The following is a 23,261-nucleotide window of genomic DNA, read 5'->3' on the forward strand; positions in this document are numbered from 1 at the left end:
GTGTAATGCTTTCCTGGTTCACAAAAATACTGTATTTAAAAGTGTCAGCTTTGGTAACAGCTCAGCTTGGTGTGAGGTTATTTAATTGTTCAAAGAGAATACAAGGGAATATGGGGATTTTTACCGCCCTTAAAAATCTTTTTTACTTTTTAACTAAAGTTGAAAATATTTCTAAGATTGCCCATAAGTCAGCCATCCATTATTCAAATGGAGTCAAGAGTTACTGGCAGCTTTCAGTGCTGTGCATTGACAAGCAGCCTCTTACGGTACATTTTTTTTCTTGATACATAGGTAAAAATATCCATACTACACTTAGTTGTCTAAAAAGTTATCTGCCTAAAACTTTACTTAAGCATACTGAATTATGAACCTTTTTGTCTGAGATATGATTGCATTTGGGCAAACTGCCTGAGACCTATAAATGAGATAAATATCTTCTTGCTTCTCCTTGGACTTCATGCAGCTTTGGAACTTTGTGGGACATGAACCTTCTGACTTGAATAATTTCTTTGTGGGGGGCAGGAGGAAGTGAAGCTGGTAGGCATTCAGTGGATTAAAATAATATGTCAGCACTTCTGCAAAGGCTGATAATACCTTTTAGGCTCCTGTGTAGCACACGGATGTCTTTTTTTCTGGCATAGCATCTGATTTGGCCACCCTTGAGCATGCATTCACTTACTGGCAGAGTACCTACCAGTAGGTGGGTGTGAAATTGCAATGAGACTTGAGGCCCAGCTCTGCACAGGTTGCCCACCTGGACAGCAGAGACTCTGGCAGCTTACAAATCTTAACTACCCTGGGAAGGGATGGTGTGATCTGTGTGAAGAGCTTTGAGGCAGCTGGTGTGTTCAGTGTGGTGTGGTTCAATATTAGCGTGGTGACATTGCTGCATTGTGCAGCTGGATGAAGACAGAGCAGCTGGGCAGCTCTGTGATCCTTTTGTGTTATTGGTGACTGTGGAAAGGCACGGCTGCAAAGCAAGGGAATGAAAGGGAAAAGGCTGCAAAGCAAGGGAAGTCAGGGCTCTTCTCTCTTCTAAGGTATGTATTAAGTATGGCTGGCATTGAGGTGCATATCCAAGGATAAAGATTATGGTCAGTCAGTGAATTTGGCTTTAAATTTGGCATCAAGATTGCTTTTAAAAGAAGAGTGGTGACAAAAAAATCAGAATTTTACTCTGAATTTCTGTAAGCTCGATCACTTGGCAGTGAGACCATAGTATGTTCTGACATGGTAAGTTTTTCTTCTCAGTTTCTAGCTGATATTTCTTACAGCTCAGTGTAAAGCAACTAAGCTGATAGATGTCTTGTGTTTTGACTTTCTATCTGGTCTCTCTTTCTGCCTTCTATCTGTAAAGGCATCTGTCACTGACTGAATCAGTTGGGAAATCAAAAACTTGAATTTTTCTTTTGACAGCTTCCTTCCCCCTTTTCCTCCAAGACCATCTCATCTTTATTTCCAAGTGCTCAGTCATAATTTTATTTTAATTTAGACTAGATATAATATTAAAAATAATGGAAGGAAGATTTTAATCTATGCCTTTAAAACTATCAAGAATTTTGTTCTGCTGCAACATGAAAGAGACCATTATTTAAATTATCTGAAGAACACATAATATTTATGGACAGGCTTGCAGAAGAGAATAACTATGTGGTTTAAATTATGAAATCAAAGATACTATTGCATGACTGGTGCTCCAAGTTCTCAGAGGTGTCAGGGTCTCTTCTCTAGGGTATACCTCTAAAACTGCATTATAATCAAATTTGTAGAGTGCCACTCGAGGTTGAATTGGTAGCCAAGATTAAGACTGACTAGACCTGAAGACGTTATACCCATCACAGGAAAATATGCACCACCTGGTTGTCTGTACAGCCTCTGAAAGCTAGGGAGAGGCTTTTTCAAAGGAAGTTGGAGAAATTCAAGTGTTTGGTAGTGAACATACCATTGCTTGAACCACATGCTTATTACATTTTTGAGCTTCCCAGGGAGATCTGGGCTTGCTGGAGTGAGCCAATGAATCCAACACCAGTGTGTCACCTTCCTTCAGAGGATTTTAGTCATCAGTGTTGTTGCTCTTTTCAGCATTGCCTTTAAGAAGTTAACAGTTGATATGGAAATAGCATTCACTCAGTAGAATAATTCCCTTGACTGCTTGGATTACCTTTGAGGTAAAAGCTGATGTTTGATCAGTACTAGTGAAGCTGTTTGGCTTGTTGCAAGTTCATACTGCATCCCAAAGTATCATCTGTCCATATCCCTAATGGATCAGCACCACTGCCACTGGCAGAATAGAGAATTCTGATCTATTTTGTGGATGTAGAGAAAGGTTGGCAGTGCTCCACTGGCTGTACTTACCAACTAATGTAATGAAGTTTTAATGTCAAAAATCTGTTGTTGATGGTTTGTTTACAATGGACTTTATCTTAAAAAAATGCAAGCCCAAATAAGAATTATTCATAGAATGCAAGTGTCCAGATATTAGGAAACAATAGATTTAAGTGCCTCCTAGCAGTAAGGGATAAGGTCTAGGGTGAATATCTCAGTAGCTGATGTTTATTTCCTATCTCAGCCTCCAAACAGTGGTAACTAAATGGCATGTTACTGACACCAGCAGTATTTCAATAGGAGGCAAGTGCTGTAAAACACTACAGCAAATAGTCCTGCGTGGATACGTTGTTTTAGATCTGAATGATGTGTTTCAATGTTAAAGTGATCAACATTTTTTTCTTGCTTCTGTTTCTCTAATGCAGCATTCTGCAAAAGAACTAAGGTAAGTCACAGAGAAAACTTTGTTCTTATTGCATGACTTGATGGTGGATGTGGGAATGAACATAGCTTCAGAAATGAGTGGATGATCACTGTTTTGATAGAGCTCTTGCACATAAAAGAAACATAAACTGTATATTCTCATTTAACAAGAGAAAAAAAAATCACAAATTCTCTCATACTTTTTTTTTCTGCCTTGGAACAGAGAGCAGGTTTGTGGGGTTTTGTGTTGTTTTTTTTTTTTTTTTTTTAATTTTAATAAATGGTGCTGCAGTCAGATTTTCAAATTTTTCTGTGTCATTTCAGATCAGGTAATTTAAAAGCTTAGAATATACTATTCCCACTAATTAGGTCTTGAATACCTATTGGGCTTCCTGATGAAGTGTGGGCATATTGACCAATGTCTAACAAAATAAAAGAACCAGGTGACCCATATGCCCCATGTACTTGTAGGAAGATGTCAGCATGCATCGCAAGCATTTATGCATGAAAGAGAAAAAAGACAGAACATCCATGATAATATCCTGGACCACAGCCTCATTTTCAAACCATCTGAAATGAAGCTTAAGTTTAGTATGTTTTTACACATCTTTCGTTGTGTATATTTGGACATTGAGTAACATGCAGAGGAGAGTTATTGTAGTTCTGGTGGTACCGGACATTTCTGAACAGACTAGTTAAAATTTCCCAAAAGGGCGCTCACACTTGAGCATGTGCCAGGGGCTGATGGCAAAGAGCACTAGTGAAGTCATTGGGTTGCCTGGAAGGGCACCATGGATAAGGGTTTTACTTCCCTTGGAGCCAGTAGACAGTCAGGCAGAGTCATATGTTATTAAACATACTAATGGGAAATCCTCTGGTCCTGAAGACAGCTGCTGACAACAATTGTAGAGATAAAATTACCATTTTAAGTGGTTATGACTTTCAAGTTGATATTTCCTGATGTAGAATGTAGAAACATGAGAAGGTTATTGTTTGGTTTATGTGGTTCCATGGCAGTGTTAAAAACAGTCTGTGTAAGATGCTTCTCTTTCCTGTTTTTCTAAGTGTAATTCTTGCCTCCCATTAGGAAGGTAAACAGAATGTTTTCCTTTGGCTGTTCAAGGAGGGTTGCAGTGGTCTGCGGAAGTGAGCACAAAGCAGTGGAAAGATGTTGGGTAGCATTAAAAGTAGAAGTTGGCAAAGCAAACGTATATAGAACACAAGTATTTAATTTTCCAACTTGTGTGGTTTTCTCTGTGGTGGGTTTAGGCCCTGCAGGGTTTGTCCTGTTCATTTAGTTTTTAGCCGCCTTCAATCCCTATGTGTCTGCTCATTTTCCACATTAAGAACTCAGGATACGATTATCATGACTAGGGAAGAGCAGTAAAATTACACCTTGATGAACTAACTCTTCTGAGATTTACTCTGCTTATACTTTTTGTCTGTGATATAATTACACTCAGTAGCAGGGGCATTCAGCTTCTTGTTTACAGAACCTATTTCTGCTCTGTGCAATTTCAAATTTGGTTATGTGGCTAATACCAGGAATCAGTGGTTGTTATGTGATTGTTTAACTTATTTTCAGTTACTTTTGCCTCCTGAATACTTAAATGCAAGTCCTTGTTAACTAGCCTGTTGTTTTTAAAATTAGCTAACTTAATATTTTAAAATTTAATCTAAAGGTTATGCACTTCTTCTGTCAGAGATCAGAAACATGAGTAAAGAGCATTTAATATCACACCTAGTGTCTCTTTCCAAAGATATATTTTACTCACTTTCAAGATTTCTGATTCTAAAGTCTGTCTTCTTGTTCTGCCTCAAGAGGGTACTGGAGTCCTTTTGAGAACAAAATCCTCCTAACATTTCCCATTTGACAAACTGAGAAAAGTATGTAGTCATCTTTTCATAAGAAAATTGAACAAGTAGGTCCTAGGGGGAAAAGGCATGGCAGACTCTTTTGTTCTGCATGAGTTGCTGGCTGGTTGGGTTTCAACACAGTTTTTCAGAGTTTCTACCCACTTCGTTTGCAAATACATTGGAACACAGTGTCATTCCTTGGGGAAGCCATTGTGTCTGGCTGCTTCAATGCTCAAAGTCAAGATGGTGCAGTTCTATTTCACATTAGTCTGAGAGATGTTACCATTGCATCCCTTTGATCTACTCCAGTTGATTTGCACCAGCTTTGGGATGGATCTCAGAGCCCAGCAGGATGGGTGTAGTGTGACTACAGAACATCTTCCTTACTTTAGACTAATATTTTAAAATATTTTTTTGTTTCGATTAGCTGAAGAATAGAGGAATGGAAAACTTCTGCTTTGACTATAATCCTGCAAATGAACATCAAGTAACTGGACAGAGGGTCATACTCTACCCATGCCATGGCATGGGACAAAATCAGGTAAGAATGTTTTCACTAACAATTATGGTTGTCATATAAGGAAGCATGGTAAAGTTATTGCAATAGGGCTGAGAGAATGTGTTGCCACATTAAGGTGATCTTAGTTTAAGATTTGATTCTTGCACTAAATGCTTTTTATTTTGATGTATCTTCAGGTCAGATTTTCTTAATTCTGAAGATGTATCTGCCCAGCCCAGGGAACTCATGCATACCTTTATTATGCCTTTCCACAGAGCTCAATAGCAAGGGTTGATAGAATACCAGTGCAGCTATAGTGCTCATAGGCCAGCGTTCACTCATCTCCAAAACCCATTTGAGCTTTTGTCTGTCCATGCCTCTAAAGCCCTTAATAATACTGGAAACTTCACCTAGTTCCACCTGTGTCTGTCGTCATGTCTCTTCCTCATGGTGCTTGTCTGACTACCCAAGAGATTTTGGATCACATCTTCTGCTGTCCTTCTACAGAAGTGTTCTTCTGGGCTTGGGATCCATTGTCCAGGAGAGCAGGGGTTCTCTTTAACACTCTAATTCTTGCTGCCTTGTTTTTAACTTCTGAAGCTGAAAATCCTGTCTGCTTTCTCCATGTTGACTGAAACTGTGCAGCAGTGGTTGGTTTTGATGCCTATAAACCTCTCTGCATAATGCCACAGTAAAAGTGTTGTGGGGCACTATGTGCCAAGCTAGAATGGCTGTTTCGCATAGTTTTGAGTGACCACCTTCCAGATTTGAAGTTTGGTGTTTGATGTGGGGCATGTCTATCTTGATTTTTGGCTCCTAACCCAGATTAAAGCAAACACAGTACTTGAGATATGGTCTTATCGGTGCTGAGTACCAAAGGTCTTGTGAGACCTCTTGTACATGACCCTGTGACAGCTTGGGTGGCTTGACTGTTTAGATCCTTTTTTAATGAAATTAATCCAAACATTCAGTTAGGATTGTTTGAAAAAAGGGAAAATAAAGTTTGGAAAAAAGCCAGAGATGTGCCAGTTAAGCAGTATATTGCTATCGTTCTGAACTCTGCTTTAAAAAAAAGCATAAAAGCTTGAGGAGTATAAAACAAGTCTGTATTGAGGAGAAAGCTTCTAATTTGAATTGCACTTTACATTAGAAAGGGGAAAGAAAAAGCAATGTACCTCAGATCTTAAAAGGAAATAGCTTTGTTGCTGATAGCATGTTTATTGCCTATAGTATTATACCTATTATTTAGTATTATTCATTAGCTCATGTCTGGTTTATGTCTTAAGTTTTGTAATATTTCTGTCCTTAAGGCCAAGATGCAGAGGGAAGCAAGGGGAGAATCTTGTACCATAAAAGCCAAAGGATCTCAGTACTGACAGATGTATGCCAATTATGCTAAGCCCCACCTCAGCCCTTTTACTCCCTCAGTTCAGATTCATGCCCAAGTTAAAAATACTTCTATAGATCTATACAGAAGAGAAGCTAATAGTCTCTTAACCCAGGCAAGACTCTTAACCCAGTCAAGTCACTTTCTTATAAATAACATTGATCGCTTTTGTAGATCAAGAAGCATTTCATGTATAGGATTACATGCTAATATGCCAAAAGTATTTATAGATTTATAACTCCTTGTATTGCAGATTACAGAGAGGAGAGGGGTTGCAATTTTTTGCATTTCTCTGAGCAAAAAGAGTTGGCTTAAATTTTATCTCTTTCCCCAAGAAAGAATAAAGACCTAGGATAAAAGCTGAAAGCAAAAGAGAAGCACAACTGATAGACGAATCGTCATGAGATGGCATTTTTAGTTATCCTTTGTTTAGCTAGCACTAAGACATTAGCTGAATTTAGTGCAAGATAGCACGTCACTGGGTATGAATGCTCTGCCATCTCTGCTGATGGTGCAGTGCATCTATGTACCTGGAGCAGCAGGTGCCAGGCTGAAAGCAGCAACACTCTGGGAACTGTGCAAACTGCTCCTTCTGCTGGCATCCAAGCAGGAGGAGGAAGGAGAAATGGAGAAACCACCTGACTGCAATATAAACCAATAAAGGAAAATATGAGATGACTCAAGAGAACTGCAGAGCCTGAGGAGGGAAGGCCAAACATAAAATGGGCAAAAGACATGGGAGGGCTGGCTGGATCCAGGGAGAAAGGTCCGAGGTGACAAACAGCAGAAGTAGTTTGGGACAGAGGTTGAGCAACAGGTGATGAGCAGGGCATGTGCCATAGAGGAAAGAGTAGGACAGGGAGTGAACCAAGCAGAGTCATTGGGGAACATTTAGTGGAAAGGGGCAGGTTACAGAATGTGGGAGCCGAGATACCAGCTGGCAGAGGGGGGTGTGAGTAGGGGTGATAGGTAGTTGCAAGAGAATAAGTGGACAGCAAGAAGAGTTGTGGGTGAGGGAACAGAGGAAGGCTAAAATAAGACAAGATGTAGAAATACAAGTGAGATGGGAAATCTTGTTGAGGTTGCTGGACTTGCAGCTCCTTTTTCTGGCTCACAAATAGCTGTGAATCCTACCAGCACTACATTTCTCTCCATTTCTTTCCCATCCCACCACCTTCTTGACAGCCATTCTGAAAAGATAGCAGGCTGTTCCTTGTGGTGTGAATTCCTTGGCAGGGTGACACTGTCAGGACCAAAACAGTCAAATCTTCCACATTTACATCCATTGCTGTCTACTGATGAAATGATTGTGGCAAGGTTTGGTCATCCTCTAGTATCAACAACCACAGAGTTGCAGAGATGTTTACTGACAACAGGCAGCCTTTAACTTCTCTTTGGCCCCTTGGAAGGGAATCTGCCATCCTAATCCCAAACTCTTCCTGCCTTTTCTCCTCAAGTTTATTCTCATCACTCCACTCCTTGCCTATATAGAGCTTTAGCAGCAAACCCTCATTCCAAGCTCTGCTCTAGTTCCCTGTCCCTCACCAAGGCTGGTGGCTGTTTATGTAGGGACAACTGCAAAACTCTTCACTGGAAACAAATCTCCACTTAGTGACCTCTGAATATCTGTGTGAGCTCTGTGCTCTTGGTTGTTTTTAAGGTCTAACACCTGCTCCTGTTTTTCACCTCATTGAATAAAACCATTCTCACAAAATTAAAGTTACTGGTAATTTGTTGCTGTTCTTCCTTGAGTCTATGGTCTAATGCAGAGGGTTTTCTTTACTCCTTTTGTGTGAGCGTAAGAAAAATAAGTAGATGTTTTTTAAAATTAGCATGTTTACTATCACAAGAAGGTGGAGATAATACTGCAGTGTTAAGAGCTGAATGTATTTGGAACAGAGAAAGGAAATTTGCAAAACACTAGCTACTGATTGCTTGTACCTCAGGCTGCTTATGTTTTGTGGGAGTGTCTGCCCCACAGATGAGAATGTAAGACTTTGAAATTAAACACCAGTAAAGCCTTTTGCCCTTCTGGGTATGGCTGGGAAGCAGTACAGAGGGCACCAATATGTGATGGCAAGAAATCAACCTGATGTGATAAGAGGATGGGAAAACACTGACTGACAGTGTTCTTCCCAGAATCCCCATTTGGAGCTGATAACATTTGACATAAATAGTGAGAGGGAAGCAAAGCCCTTGGGTTTTCTGCAAAAAAAGAGTATCAGACCTGGTAACCTCTTTGCTGGTTCTACCCATCAAGTGCAAACTTTTTCCTGCAAGCAAAACAGCAGTAACCAGGCACGGGAAGGATGAGAGTGTGTTTCAGGGTCCAGTGAGGTGGCCAAAATCTGCTGCTGGCCCCAGTACCAGAGAGATACTGATGCAGCTGAGGCATATCTTGTAGATTGTCCAGAAGCCAGAGACATTGGCAAAAAGGCTTCATCAAGTTTCCTTAATAGCACTTAAGGGAATCTACTGATTCTCAGAAGGAAAGAAATGCAGTAAGGCTACTAGTTATTTGGCCATGGATTAGTTTATAAATGCTTTCTTTCTGCTGACCAAATGCAAGAAAAGAAACTAAAAAACAGCTTACCTTTTGAGAAGGAAGATATTATTTCCTGTATTACCAGAACTTGGAAAAGCCTGAAGTATTTGTTCAGTTTGAAGCAGTGTAGGGTAATGAACTGTATTATGTTCATTGGCCAACAAGGCAGGAGTGCTTGGTTGCTAATACTAAAACCCCATTCCTTAAAGTTATCCAGAAAATAACCATTTTACTTGCTCTTCTTCATAATCTGGTGCAAGTCCTTAAGAGACCATTCAGGAAAGATAGCAGTAGTAGGAAATGCTCTGATCTAGTAGCTGCTCCATTTATTCTTGATGCATCTGGTACAGTCAGCAGTTTGCAGGCTTTCACTTATAATACAGATTGCTAAAGAGTTATTATATCTAATAAATCCCCTAACGAGCAAGGCTCTAAATATGGCTTTGTGAAAGTGGCAGCTGTAAAAAGTGTCCATCCACACACAATTGAGCAGAACTGAGGCTTTTTCTTTATTCACAAGCCATAGGATTAAAATGCATGTCTCTGTAACTCACTGTGGTGCCCAAAGTAGTGGATTTTCATTGTGTCAATCAGATACTGGACCTGGAAATAAAGCCTAAAGGCCAGGGAACAGCTGCTGCCTATTAGGGTAAATAATAAAAGGGCCAATATTCACACTGTTTACTTTTGTTGTTCATGAGATTTTTTGCATAAGACAAATGTAAAGGTGGTGCAACCTACATTGTAGGAACAGACCTTAGCAATAGGTTTCAAGGGAAAATCATGGTCTCCAGGGTCTTATGTCAGCAGGGAGGCTTCAAATCTGATGTTCCTTTCTAAAAACACTCATTTCCCCTTGTGACTTACCACAAATGAATGGTGGCAAACAGGTGGGGGTTCGGTCACTTGCATCCTTGCTGGAAAAGAAAAGCCATGAGGCTCCACAGGGTGATGCAGTGGGCAGCATTGGTCAGTGTATGGCTGTGATGAGCACCTTGACAGAGAAATTTCTGACTGTAATAACAGGAGGTGCAGATTTCATGAAACAGTTATTGTCAGTGTAGTCTAAATCAGAGCTCTTACATTTGGAAGTGGATGGCTGCAGATTTTGTAATCGCACAGTCCTGTTTATCCTGAAGCTCCATTTTCAACTCCTCATTCAAGGTTATTAGCCTTGATGGTTGTTAAGGATGTTTTTGTGGTAAGTTAAAGTATATACATTTCTGAATTGGTACAACCCCCTTCAAAAAGCCTTACAGTCTCCAGGGGGGGAAACAAAACAAAAGAGGATTCCTTCTCTCCCTCATCCTTTTATTGGTCTCTGCTAATGCAGCTGTACTATGGGTAATAAGCAATTTTCTGATGTTTATAAAACACACCTCTACTTTATTGAGTATAATCTAAATCAGATCTAAACACACATCCTTGCACTATAGTAATCTAAATTATTTATAAGCTTGCTAAATACAAACAACTCTCAAACTCTGCTTCTCTTTAATGAAGTCCAAAAGCTGGCAAATGTCCATGATAAGTATAAAATTTTGAGGAAGTCTTCAACCATAACTGCTTACACAAGCCAGGAGTTTCAGAGCATGTTCATAACGCTTCTGTAGAATATTGTGCAACAAGCAAAGATAGTAAATTGTCTTTAAGGAAGTTTTTTTCATATTTGAAAGCAGTTGTAACTGATTTGCTTCAAATAATATCTTAAAACTTTATAGAACAAAATGCTCATCACCATGCATCCTTAGTACTGGAAATGACCATTATAAGTGGGAATGAACCTGGACCAAACTGCATTTGAACTATGCAGTGAGCAACTCCTTAGTTAAAAGTAATTTTACTTTGTGATGACTGAATTAAGAAGGCGTTATGTCAGACCGGAAACTGTTTTCCATCCTATTTTTAAGGGGGGCCTAGAATGTGAAAGTAAAATATTACAGCTGAATTTCGGAAATTCTTTAATGCTGGAATGCCTGTTTTCCAGGATGCTTATTCAGCATTTCATGCATTTTAAGTGCTACCAGAGTAAAGCAGTGCTGTGATGAGATTGGTTTTCTGTAAAATAGTAAGCCGCAGAACTTAAGGACCCTTGAATATTTCTGGCAGAATTTCCCTTCACAGCAGAAACTTTTATTTGTGAACCTAATTATAGTCTCTTAGTATATGCTTCTTTATAAATACTCTCTGTGTACATATGAAATGACTGCTATCCTTGGTTTCTTCTTTTGGGTTTGTAGTTTTTCGAGTACACATCCCATAATGAGATACGTTACAACACACGGCAGCCGGAAGTCTGCGCAGCAGTTGATTCAGGGACTGACTACTTAACAATGTACTTGTGTCAAGAAAATGCCCACAGTGTTCCTGAAAACCAGAAGTTTATTTTCAAAGAGGTAAGTGTGCCTGCTTGGGTTTGGGTTTGGATTTTTTTGGGAGTGGATGGAAGGAGAACTGTTGATTTTTTTTTTTTTTTTTTTTTTTTTTTATCTTACTGGATACACATTGTGCAGGCCACAACACTGACACAGGTCTCTGGGGGAAATAAAATATCTTGGCTTTTAATATCTGAACACAGAAACAGGGTAGGAGGCAAGGAGTATTCCAGTCATAAAGAACAGGAAGATGAGAGAAAGGAAACATCCTTGTTAGCATCAAGGATGTTGGGAACATTCTCTCTTGCATGTCATCCCTACTATCTTCTCCTGAGGCTGAGGTGCTTCAATACCTTCCCCAGCCAGTCATATGGCTGGCCTACTTCTGCTTTCTTTTCATCCACCTATTCCCCTGTATTTATATTACCATGTATCTCCAATACTTCATGCACCGCCGTTACTTTGTGCTCTTTCCTGCTTTCAAACAGCTGCCACTACGTGATATTAGAAAAACTTGTGTTTAGTAGTTTTGAATCTCTAAAGAAACTCCTGAATGCCTGAGAGAAAATTAGCTGGATGAAAAATTATGCCCTTGGTCAGGTTTTGGAGTGTTGTTATTTGGCTAAGGGAAAAGGTCACATAATATATCAAAATGGTATATTTACATAATGTGTCTGCATAATGCATCTAATCTCTACAGGCTCCATGGCTGACAAATGTCACACTTTGATACTACCACCAGTGGCAGGTAGCAGGGTAAACTCTAAAAAAATAAGATGAAAATTACTGTCCATCTCCTAAATCTAGTCCAGACTGAAGCTCATAGTGATATTACTAAATAAAAATGTTTTAAAGGTCGACTTCATAAATGATGTTTCATTTTTAATGTTGACTTTTAACAAAATTTCTCAAGGTCATATACATTAATCCCTAAGATGACATATATTGAAGCATCTTCAGTCACTTGAAGAAGTAATCGAGAAAACTGAAATTTTCAAACTGAGAAAATGATAAAATTTAAAAAAGTTATGGAATGCATCTTTTTCCACTGTATTCCTAACCATTAATTTTAGCATCTGAGATTTTAGCAATTACTTTAAATCTTCTTTCTCGTGATCACTTTGTGCCTCTGTGTGATTTGAACGTACCGCTCTGCTCCAATTCCTTTTCTGCTGCTGCACTAAATCAAAAGCACCAATCTCCAGCTTTCAAGGCAAGTGATGGGTGGGATGTCAGCACCACATTTCTTTTGCTTTGTGCGTAGTAGTGTCAGACAGCTGTCCTTATGGATGGAGCATAATCAAAGATTTGAACAGCCTTCCCAGCAGCTTGGCAAGAACTGAGTTCTTGTGGACACTGAGTCAAAAATGAGTGAGATGGATACTGATTAATCCACTCAAAATTTTGAATTATCACGACGGAAGCAGGAAAGCAATTCAGCAGCTGAGTCTGTCAGCAGGTCTGTGAGCAAGCACACGCTGCTGGGCATCAGGAGCTGTAGCTCAGGATGCAATTAAGTGCAACATTCCTGATGACGGAAGGAGCAGACTTCTACAGGAGTCAAAGTTACACTCAGAAACGAGCTGTTGGCATTTTGCTTTCAAAGCTGCCAGGGGCCTTGGGAATGTTTGCATGTGGGAGTGTCACCCAGGCCAAAGGGATGGCCTCAGATCAGGGCTGTCCCCCACAGCTGGCCACGCTGCCCTTTTGCAGCTCGATATCCCAGCTGACAGTGCTCCTGAGTTGGAACCATGCGGGGGTCGGCTTCTCCGAGACTCTGGCCAGCCCTGCCGCCTCCCACAAACCTGGGGATCTTGCTGCCAGAGGGGCGACCAACTCCTAACCCTGTAGGCGCAAAGGTGAAAGAAGGACGGGACTCTCGGGGTAGCTTAACCAAGGGGATGCAGATCCACCAAGGCGGCGTCCCAGAGAGACACCAATCCTTGGCTGCACCGGCTTTTTATTTGCAAGGGGTGGGTTGTACAAATGGGTGGTCTCTCTGCAACAAACCAATTAGGAAACATCGGACCATGGGGTGATCTCAACTTGGTCCAATAACAAGTGACTGGGAGGAGGAATACACAGTTAGGTGGGAGGGGAAGTTACATAACTGAGGTGATGGACAGATAACCGAAAAGGTGTAAACAACTATTATGGGATGGGGAAAAACCATGACAACCGGGAAAGGCGGGAAACTGTAAGGGAAGGGAAGCCATTTTGAACAACTGTAAAAATACAGAAATATAACAAAGAACTTGGAATAAACGGTCCAACATTCATCAAAACACCTCCACAGAACCAGAGACTTGAACTGGAGATTACCATAACAAAAGGGCCCAAGGTCTCAAAATGTGTTCTTTAGGAATTTGACTATGGAGGCCTGTCACACCTTACACCTCTGAGGCAGCTGTACTGCCCTTCAGCAAGACCTAAAAGCAAGGTTTATTTCTGTCTTTTGTAGGACGGTACCTTGTTTCACCCACAAACCCAGAAGTGCCTACAAGCCGAGGCAAACGCTTACAATGGGAACCCAGCACCATTGTTACGACCTTGTACCAACTCGGACTACCAAAAATGGTTCTTCAAAGAAAGAAGTTGATCCAGATGTTGTCTAGTATACAGCTGAATACAAACAAAAGTGTTTTTTCTAGTCAGCAGTTAGTCAGCATTTTGAAAATCTCATAAGTGATATATTTTTGTATGGAAAGGACTGTAATTACTTGACAAGCCTTGGATCTCGTTTCCTGGAGCTTTAGAAGGCACTAAGTATTGAGAGCTTCATGAAGTGCCACAGAACCTGCTCCTTTTCTCTTTATTTGGCAGCTACATAACTGCTTCTGAAGTGTCTTAGGTTCTTTTTACAAGTGACAATATATTTTTTTAATCTACTGTGTGGAAGTAAGGCAATCAAAATAATTGCACTAATGTTAATCTGTCAATAACTTAAAGTGTTTATTTTTCTACTAAAACATTCTGCAGTTGGGTCTTTCAACAGATAGTAGTTAATAATTATTCTTGTCTTTTAAATACCAAGAAGGTAAATGTAGGCCATATTCTGCCCTAAGTGACTACCACAAAGCCCTCACTGAAGACAGTGTGGATTTACACATAAAGGCAGAGTATGTCTGCATGTTTTTGCACAAATAACAATCTAGATGCATACAGATTGCACATGCTTGACAATACTATACTTTAAATGTTCTGACAATTTTAGATGTTCATGGCACTTGACAATTTTCTTATCATGCTTAAGACTGGTTTGGGAGTAAAATGGGGATTTTCTCATCTTTCTTAAAAGCAGAAGGCAACAATATTTAAAGGTGATGCTTTGAGAAAAGCTATTTAGATTTATGTGGACCCAGGTATGTGGCTGTGTCCTAGAATGCACAACCAACTTTAACATTATGTGGATTTTCAACGTGCATAAAACTTTAAAGATAAGACCTACCAATAATTCTTTTGTAAAAATTTCAAAATTACAGTTAGAGAAAATGAATCTTAAATTTTAAGTATTTAAATGATTCATGTAAAAACTATTATATTTTAAAAATGCTTTTGCAACTGATTTATGTGAATTGCAGCTAATATTAGTACAAAAAGGATGTGCATTTTGTCTAGGAACTCCTTTTAGATGAGTTGACCCTACATATGGTCCTGTTGAAAACATGAGGTGTAATCTGCACCAGTACAGGATGGTTTGTGCCCTGGTGTGTGAAATCTGCCTTGCCCCATCAGACAAGAAGTGTGTGTATAGCAGTGTATCTGGCCATTGACCATCAGCATTGCCATGTTGATTAGAAGGGTTTCAACTCGTAAGAAGAGTTTCTTTCTATCAGATGAAGGAATGCTTATGTGTAGAAGGATGAAAATTTCAACCTTTTTCTCCCTCAGAAGTCTTGGCATCTGTTTTGATTAGTTTGGTATGTGTTTTGTTATTTACTTTTGTTCATGTTTTCTGTAAAAAATGTTCAACCTTTTCTTAGAATCCCCATAACCTCATGTCATTTTGGCATACCTATTTATATGATTGGGGTCTAGGGGGAGGGTTTCTGTCTGTAGGAGGTACATGTAAAGATTCTTTCAAGGTCTTTCTTACACGTGTAGATAGAATATTTTTGTGAGCACCTTTGAAGTTTTGTCTCTGTGGGCTGGACTGATGAAACTGATGTTGGAATTAATAAAATATTTTGTGATTTGGTAGAGTGGGAAATGTCTTATTAACTTTTTAAATTTTTTTTTAATTTTATTTTTTTTTCCTGGTGGTCAGTGGTTTTCATTTGATCATTTTGCTGATCTCTTAGGCCCAGATCCCTACAGCACTTGGGAAAAGACAGCTTTATTTTATGCTGTCTCAAGTTCTGTTTCCTGAACTCAGTAATGCCACTGTTCACCTGGTAGCAGCAGTGGTTTACACTTTGTGGAACCACAAATCAAAAGTGGGTGGCTGCATGAGAGAACAGCAAGGATTTTCTATTAATTTCTGCTTTACCTTCTTGACTGCTGATTGAACAATGTTATTAGCTGATAAAAGCCCAGCTACTAGAATCACAGCCAAAGCTCTCACTGACCTCCCTTCTAAGTGAGGTTTTCTTAGTCTTGGAATTTGAAGATTTCATCATCAGATGGTGGTATGCAAGTGAAACTTAGTAACTGGAAATTATTTTCTATACATCTTTTCACTTTGCCCTTGTTTAGAGGGAAGTATTGATGTTTTTGACTTCCTGCAGCGAAGATGTTTTCACATGTGCCAGCAAACCTGCTAGCCTGGGTTGCATATTTGCTAGACAAACACACTTGAGTTCAAAAGCAAACACTGAACATTAGCAATGCCACCAGCTTGCTCCCTCCGTGTTGGCCTTCAGTCCCTCTTCTTACCATTTTTTTATTTCTTGATAGACTTTTCTTCTTCTCAGCTCTCTGGAATTGTATTAATGTCTGGCTTCAGGTTTGGAGGGTGAAGGACTCCCATCAAGCATCAGAGTCACGAAGCACATCTTCAGACTTCCTTTAACATTTCCAGACTTCCTTTTGCAGGAGGTCAGGGCTACCTGCTGAGGAATGAACTGTGGGCTTCGGACTTCTCCTGAGCAAAGATGGGGTTGGATGTCTCATAGAAACGGAAAAATTGGAGGATTTCAGTTACAAATCAATGCTTATTTCTTAGTCTTTCTATTCCTGTATTCATTTATTTTGTTTTAGAAAGCCATCCAGAATACAGCCAGGTGCCTAATTATCATATTTATTCAAAATTATCAGGTAATGATTTTGACTTTTTTTTCTTCATTTATTCGCTTACCAATTTCCTTTCATTTAAATATTGTGGGTCTTCAACATGGGCTAAAACTTACTGGATTTTCACTTCAACAGAAGACCGTACATGAACCTTCCTTCTAAGAAATAAACCACTAAACTAAAATATACCTCTGTATATGTGGCCTTGGCTGAACCATTATGCTGGGGATTGTTAGAGCATGCACAAACACCTGGGAACAACAGTCATCATCGTACATGCATCAGTTAACATGAATTGGAAATAGTATTCCTTACTGGCTCTGCTGAAAACAGAGACTCAAAACTGTGTTCAATTTTTGTTATATTTATAGGAAGAGGTAAGATGCACTGCAAGGGGAAATTCATGTTGGTTGATAACACCAGGACTGATGAGATTGTGTTCCTATTTCCTACTTATGAAAACATGGGCACTTGTACAGTGATAGTGCTTGTTTGGTAATTTAAAATCTGATGCTCTTTTAACTTCATTTGCCTCTCTTATGGCCTTTAGATTTGGAGATTAACTTGAAGTTAGCTGAGCTTTGTCCTGATACCCTGATATAAAGAAATGGCAATCAAGGTGTCTGGAGAGACTCTAGGGTTAGGATCGTGAGCTGTGTGTATACTCTTGCAACTGTGCAGGTTTTTTGGCAGTGTTTGAGAATGCAGTATACTCTTGTAACAAATATGGAATTTTGTGCCAGCAAGTTAGCTGAGGTAGGTGGAAAAGCCCTTGGGAGGGAGGGAAAAGATGGATAGGAGAGCTCTCCCCTGTTCTGTTGAGGTGCAGCAGCAATAGCTGAGTTCAAATTACAGCACTGCAGTATTTTTACATTTCTCATTTACAGAGGAAAAACATCGTGCACATACATGCAGTACTAAAATTACTATGCCTAGATTAACAGTTTTCATTTTTTTTAATCTGCTATTTACTGACATTTTTATGAATAGAGAAAGCCTAATTAGACCAGTCCCAGTCAGCACTGACAGGAACTGGATGGCTCCAGGATTTGCAAAGGTGACTGGAGATAAAAACAGAGCAGGACCTTCTAAGTGACTTCTCCAAAAGTATTAGAAGATGAATATACAGGAAAGTACATACAAGAAGTGAGTTGCTGGCTTAAGGGGCTACATGACATACTTTGTGTAGCATCAGACTATCTCTCAGATCTCCCAGAGTGGGAAAGGACTTGCAGCAGGTGCAATTTGTTTGTTGGTGTTAAGGGAAAAATCAGCTTTCTGAGTTTCTTGCCTTTATCCATGGTCTGAAGATATTTAACTTGCAACTGAAGAAAAAGTGGTCAAAGAAGTCATACCAGTACAGATGCTTAAATGTGAAATTAATTAATTAGATACTCTGTGATGAGAAAATATAAATATATAAAACCCAAAATTGTTAATTGTGCATACACTGTGAGAAGACTTAGTAATAACTGAGAAATTGGAAGCGATCATTAGCAGGAAGATACTTGACAATGTTTTTACAGAAATATGGTTGCAGGATTCACATGATTGAAGCACTGAAATGATTGGGTAACATGCCAGGAAGAAAGTGACATTTGATTTTCGAGTTAAGAGAACAGGTTTTACACTTCTTGTGAACTGATATTTTAGCCAACAAGGAATAAACAGAGGGTGTCTGATGTGCACCACCAAATCAGAATATAAAGCCTTTTTCCCTAACAGATAAAGGATGTGTGCTGCTTCAGAGGATTTCATCCTAGGGAGTGCACTTTTAGCAATTTGATGGTAGTAAAACATTCTGGGGATTTCTAAGGGGAAAAAAAAAAGGCAGCTGGGCCAGTGGCTGTGTCTGACATAATCTTTAATAAGCAGTTTGGTGCAATTCTCCTTTAGCCCTCCTTTTATTTAAAATGAGCTGTAACCTGGGCATCTGTTATACATAAACACAGCATAGAACCTAAGAAAGAAGAAATTTCTCAGTGCTGAGAATTGGAAAGAAGCAGGCTTTACAAAATATAGCATAGAATAACGTAGCATAGAATCGTGTTGAAAACATATGTGGACAACGTGAAACTTTCTATCAGATTGCACATTAAATACTTAGGTGCCAGAAATAAAGGTTTTTGTGAAATCAAAAGTTGGCCTCAGTGTGTCTATTAAACTACTATTTTTAATTACATTATTTTCTTGCAATACATTCCCTGTTTTGTTTTGGGGTTTTTTGGGGGGTTTTTTTGGTTTTTTTGGGGTTTTTTTTTTTGGTTTTTTTTGGGGGGTGGGTAGTGTGTGTGGGGGTTTTGTTTGGTTTTGGGTTTTTTAAAATTTTGTTTATTTTTTATTTCTTTTATTTTTGTTGGGGTTTTTTGTTTTTTTGTTTTTTTTTTTTTTTTTTTTTACAAAAGATGAGGAAACTGTCGTTTTCATGCCTCACTGATACACAGGAAGAATTTTCAGAGGCTTACTTCAAATAATCCTTATTGGCCTTATTTGTATCCCCATAACAAATCTCTAGAAAAATAAGTTATTTTCTTAGTGACTTGTTTCCTCTTTTTTTTGGAAGGGGGGGCTGGTTTTGGTTGCTTGTTTTTACGGAACTCAAATGCTACAGTTTCTTAGCATTTCCCAAATACTTATTAATCTGTCTTCACAGCATTAGCATGAAGAAAGAGCACCCTGTTTTACTGACAGGGAATGCAGCAACAAACAGATTAAGGCCAGAAGTACCACATTGTTAAATACTAAATTGTAAGTGTTAAATACTAAAGTGTAATTTGAAGTGCAGCTTTGCTTGGTTTCAATGATATCCAGCCATACTCCAGACCTCTGCAGCTCCTAGATGCATTTCTCCAGCACTGACCTTCTCTGTGCACTGCAGGGACACCAGTGTCAGCTGGTCTCTGCCTCCCACATGAGGGCAAGCCTTGAACTTCACACTGAGTGGAACTGTCCAGTAACTTTCTGACCTGTGCTGGGAAAAGCAAGGGGATGCATTTCAATCTTCAGCTAACAAGGGACATTTGTTGCTGCAGCAGTAGTAAAGAAGGATGTCAGGCAGTTGCTAATAATGTCCAAAATACTAATTCTGTTGTAACACACAACCTGGCCTCAAGTTTTCTTTCAGAAAGACTGAGTTCTCAAAAACGTGGAAATTGCTTCCAAAAAAACCCCGAATCTTGGAAAGCTGATAATGGTCCACAGACAATGTGTGTGTGTGTGTGTTAATAAACTGCCAATATTTTAAAATGATCACCAAATTGATCCAAGTAGCTGTAGTTCTAGTAGCCAAGTACTGGAGAAAATCATGGAATGATACAGTGTACAAGCAGTGAAGAAAGATGTTCTGTGAAAAGAATTTTGACAGACAAACTTGAACATCAAGTTGAGAATGGCAAAACATCATTTAGCGTAGGATATTCTGGTTAAAAATAGCATTACACAAAATCAATATGGCACCTATTCCTGTTGGCATCCTAGGAATGTTCTTGGTGTTATGATAATCAATTTTCTGGAAGAAAATGAGTTGCTGGAAAGTTTGCAGGTGATAAAATGCTGGACAAGTCATTTGTACAAAGAAAGCTCACAGTTTGATTTATTCTAGTGCAAGACAAAGTGTACAGGAGTAAGGAGGTATGTGATGCTTTTAGGCAGTATGGATTCAAAACATGGAGTAGATGATTTCATAAAGAGACATCCCCACAAGGACAACACACTGTCTGATCTGTGTGTAGGGATTAGGTTTCCCAACCTGCCCAGCCTATGGAACTGGCTGGTACTGAGGGACATGCTGGGGTTATCACTTATGGCTCAGTGCAGGCAAGTCACAGGATCAGGAGGGCCAGTTCAACATCGTGTGGAAAAAGGAGAGGTGCATTGGAAGTGCCTCCAGGAATGATTCTTGAGGTGAGGGAAAGTTGGCCTTATTATTTTACAAAAGCAAAATGAGATTAATTTTAGCCCCTGTATGTGGGAGAAGATCACTGATACTATGTCCCCTTAAGCTAATAAAGGTATGAGAACTAGTGGTTGGAAGTTGGAATTGATACTGAAGAGACAAATTGATACTGAATGTGAAATGCACCTTTTAGCAAACTAATTAATGATTGAAATGATTTATCAGGAGATGCGATGGACTCTTCATTACAGATGCCTTAAAGTCAACACTGCTGGCTGTCATTCTGAGTGAAAGGCTGTAACACAACAAGTGTTAAGAAATTACTGGTTGAGGGCTTTTAGCCCAAGGTCAGATCTTACAATCTTAGAATGTATTAATCCATGAAAATTCTTTCCATTTTATTGCAGATATGCTGCCATTGCTGTGTAATATAAATTAGATGTATTAGGTTGATCTTCAAAGGTTTGCTCTAAGTGACCTCAGGAAATTTATGAATATGTATAGAAAGTGGGGTGCCTAAAGGCAGGGTTAAGGAAAGTTTTGCATTTTGCCTCTGTTGCCTCCTGTGTGGGATTTACCTGAGATGAAACAGATCAGTGCACTGCTGCTCTGGGACTCTGAAGACCACGGATGTGGGTGGGCAGTGTGAACGTGCCCTTTGGAGTGGTGGAATAGCCTGAGAGCAAGGCAAAAAACCATGGGCTGTCTATGGGATATGCCCCACAGCCACTGAGATGTGCAGACTGCTACTTGGGACAACAGGCGTGGAAAGGGCTTGCTTCCCACAGGCTATTCACAGGGTCGCGACAGCCCTCGGGGAAGTTCAGAGTCCTGCCGCAGCCTTAACAGCCTTAATATTTTTTTTTTTTTTTTTTGGTAACCCGAGTGGCGTCAGCCTCCCAAAAAAACCGCCAATTCCTCGGGAAAAAGAAACCGCTTTGAAAAAAAAAAAAAAAAAAAAAAAAAAAAAAAAAAGGCAAAACAAACAAACAAATCAATCCCGAAAACCAAACCCAACCAAAACCCCCAACAAGCCCCCCTGGTAGTGCCCTGGCGAACGCGGCGCTCCTGCGTGCCGCAGCGCTGCCGTGGCCCGGGTGGCTGCGCGTGTGCGTGTGCGGAGCGGAGCCCGGCTGGGAGCGGGGGCGGGCGGGGGCAGCGCTGCCGGGGCCCCGTGTGCCGCCTGTGCCCGCGGGTCGTGCCTGGGGTCGGTACCGGGCCCGCGCTGCCCCGGCCTCCCCCCTCAGCCCGCCCGCCCATGGGCAGCGGCCGCCGCTCGCACCTCCCCGCGCCCGCCCCGGCGGCTCCACCTGGAGAAGGTGCCCGACCCACAGGCGGCGAGCGCTGATGCCGTGAAGGGGGAGCTCGGTCCGGCCCCCGCCGCCGCGCACTCGCTCTGCCCCCCCCGGCCGCGCATCCCGCCCGGCGGCTCTGCCCGGCCCGGCCCGGCCCGGCCCGGGGGAAGGGCGCAGGCGGCGCCTCCCGCCCGCGGCGGGGGCTGCCCCGGCTCCCGCGGAATGCGGCATTAGCACCCCCGCCCCGGCTCGGCTCCGCTCCCCTCCTCCGCCTCGCCGGCTCTAGGGGGGGCTTTTTCCTCTTCGGCGTTTTCTGCTGGAGCATCCCTTCATCCCTTTTTTTTTTTTTTTTCTTTTTCACCCTTTTGGAGGAGGAGGAAGAGGGGGAAGGAAGGAGGTGTTCAATGAGGGCTGCTCGGCTCCCCCCCCGCGCCTGAGAGGTGCTGTCTCTCCCTGAGCGGAGAGGGGGGACAGCACAGGCAGGTCCCGCTCCCTCGCTGTGCCGCCGGGGAGAGCGGAGGAGGGTGGCGGGGAGCGAATCTGTGTGTGCGCGGTGCTGCTGGTTATTTATTTATTTATTGCTCCTGGTGGTTGCAGCTGGCAGACCTGGGAAGGAGTAGGCGCCATTGCCAGAAGGATTATTGCCAGGGGAGGGGAGGGGGGGGAAGAGAGAGGAGACCCCGAGGCTCCCGAGGAAGCGGAGAGAGGCAGGTCTTTTCCTCCCGCCTCGGCTTCTGCCGCCGGGGGATGCGCCCAGACTGAGAGGGGCTCGGCTCTCTCCCGCCGCTCAGCCCGTTCCCCCACCCTCAGTCCTCCTCCTCCTCCTCCCCATCCAGCAGCATGCATCCCTCTCCGCGGAGACCGGCCGCCGCCACCGCCAACCCTGCCATGCTCCTGCTGCTGCTGTGCCTGGGCTGGGCGCCGCCGGGCTGGGGCTGGCCGCGGGGCAGCTCCCGGGGGGCGGCCGGGCTGCCCCCCAACGCCACCACGCCGATCTCCATCATGGGCTTGATGCCGCTCAGCCAGTCCGAGGAGGACCAGAAGAGCAGGATCGGCCGGGGGGTGCTGCCCGCCGTGCAGCTGGCCATGGATCAGATCCGCAACGAGTCCCTGCTCAACCCCTATTTCCTGGACCTGCGGCTCTACGACACGGAGGTAGGGACCGCCGGGCGGGCGCGGGGGGAGGCGCCGCCGCCCAGTCCCGGGGCGCTGCGGGTGCCGGGCCAAGGGCAGCGCGGACGGACACCCGGGAATACCGGGCCGGGGCTGCGGCCGCCGCCTCCGAACGCCGTGCCCGCCCGGCCCCGCGGGCTGCCGGCAGATGCGGAGGGGGAGGACGCGGAGCCGGCGGGCCGTATCCCGCCCGCCCGGTATTCCCGGGAGCGCCCCTGTCCGGGAGGCGCCCGCAGCGCGGGGCGGGCCGGGCGG

General features: G+C 42.0%; 2 protein-coding genes across 2 annotated transcripts in view; both read left to right on the forward strand.

The window, feature by feature from the left end:
- Window positions 1-15,008, forward strand: part of GALNT12 (polypeptide N-acetylgalactosaminyltransferase 12) — a gene marked incomplete at its 5' end in the record, with an annotated part of 46,487 nt that extends 31,479 nt beyond the window's left edge. The window contains 3 exons of the mRNA XM_083884209.1: window positions 5,033-5,146; window positions 11,277-11,432; window positions 13,873-15,008. Coding sequence (XP_083740335.1) covers window positions 5,033-5,146; window positions 11,277-11,432; window positions 13,873-14,010 — 408 coding nt within the window. The 3' untranslated portion in view covers window positions 14,011-15,008. The remainder of the gene's footprint in view (window positions 1-5,032; window positions 5,147-11,276; window positions 11,433-13,872) is intronic.
- A 7,665-nt stretch (window positions 15,009-22,673) lies between these two features.
- Window positions 22,674-23,261, forward strand: part of GABBR2 (gamma-aminobutyric acid type B receptor subunit 2) — a gene marked incomplete at both ends in the record, with an annotated part of 453,856 nt that continues 453,268 nt past the window's right edge. The window contains one exon of the mRNA XM_083878236.1: window positions 22,674-22,988. Coding sequence (XP_083734362.1) covers window positions 22,674-22,988 — 315 coding nt within the window. The remainder of the gene's footprint in view (window positions 22,989-23,261) is intronic.

Source organism: Zosterops lateralis, assembly GCF_965231275.1.
Source record: "Zosterops lateralis genome assembly, chromosome: 1".
Classification (NCBI taxonomy): Eukaryota; Metazoa; Chordata; class Aves; order Passeriformes; family Zosteropidae; genus Zosterops; species Zosterops lateralis.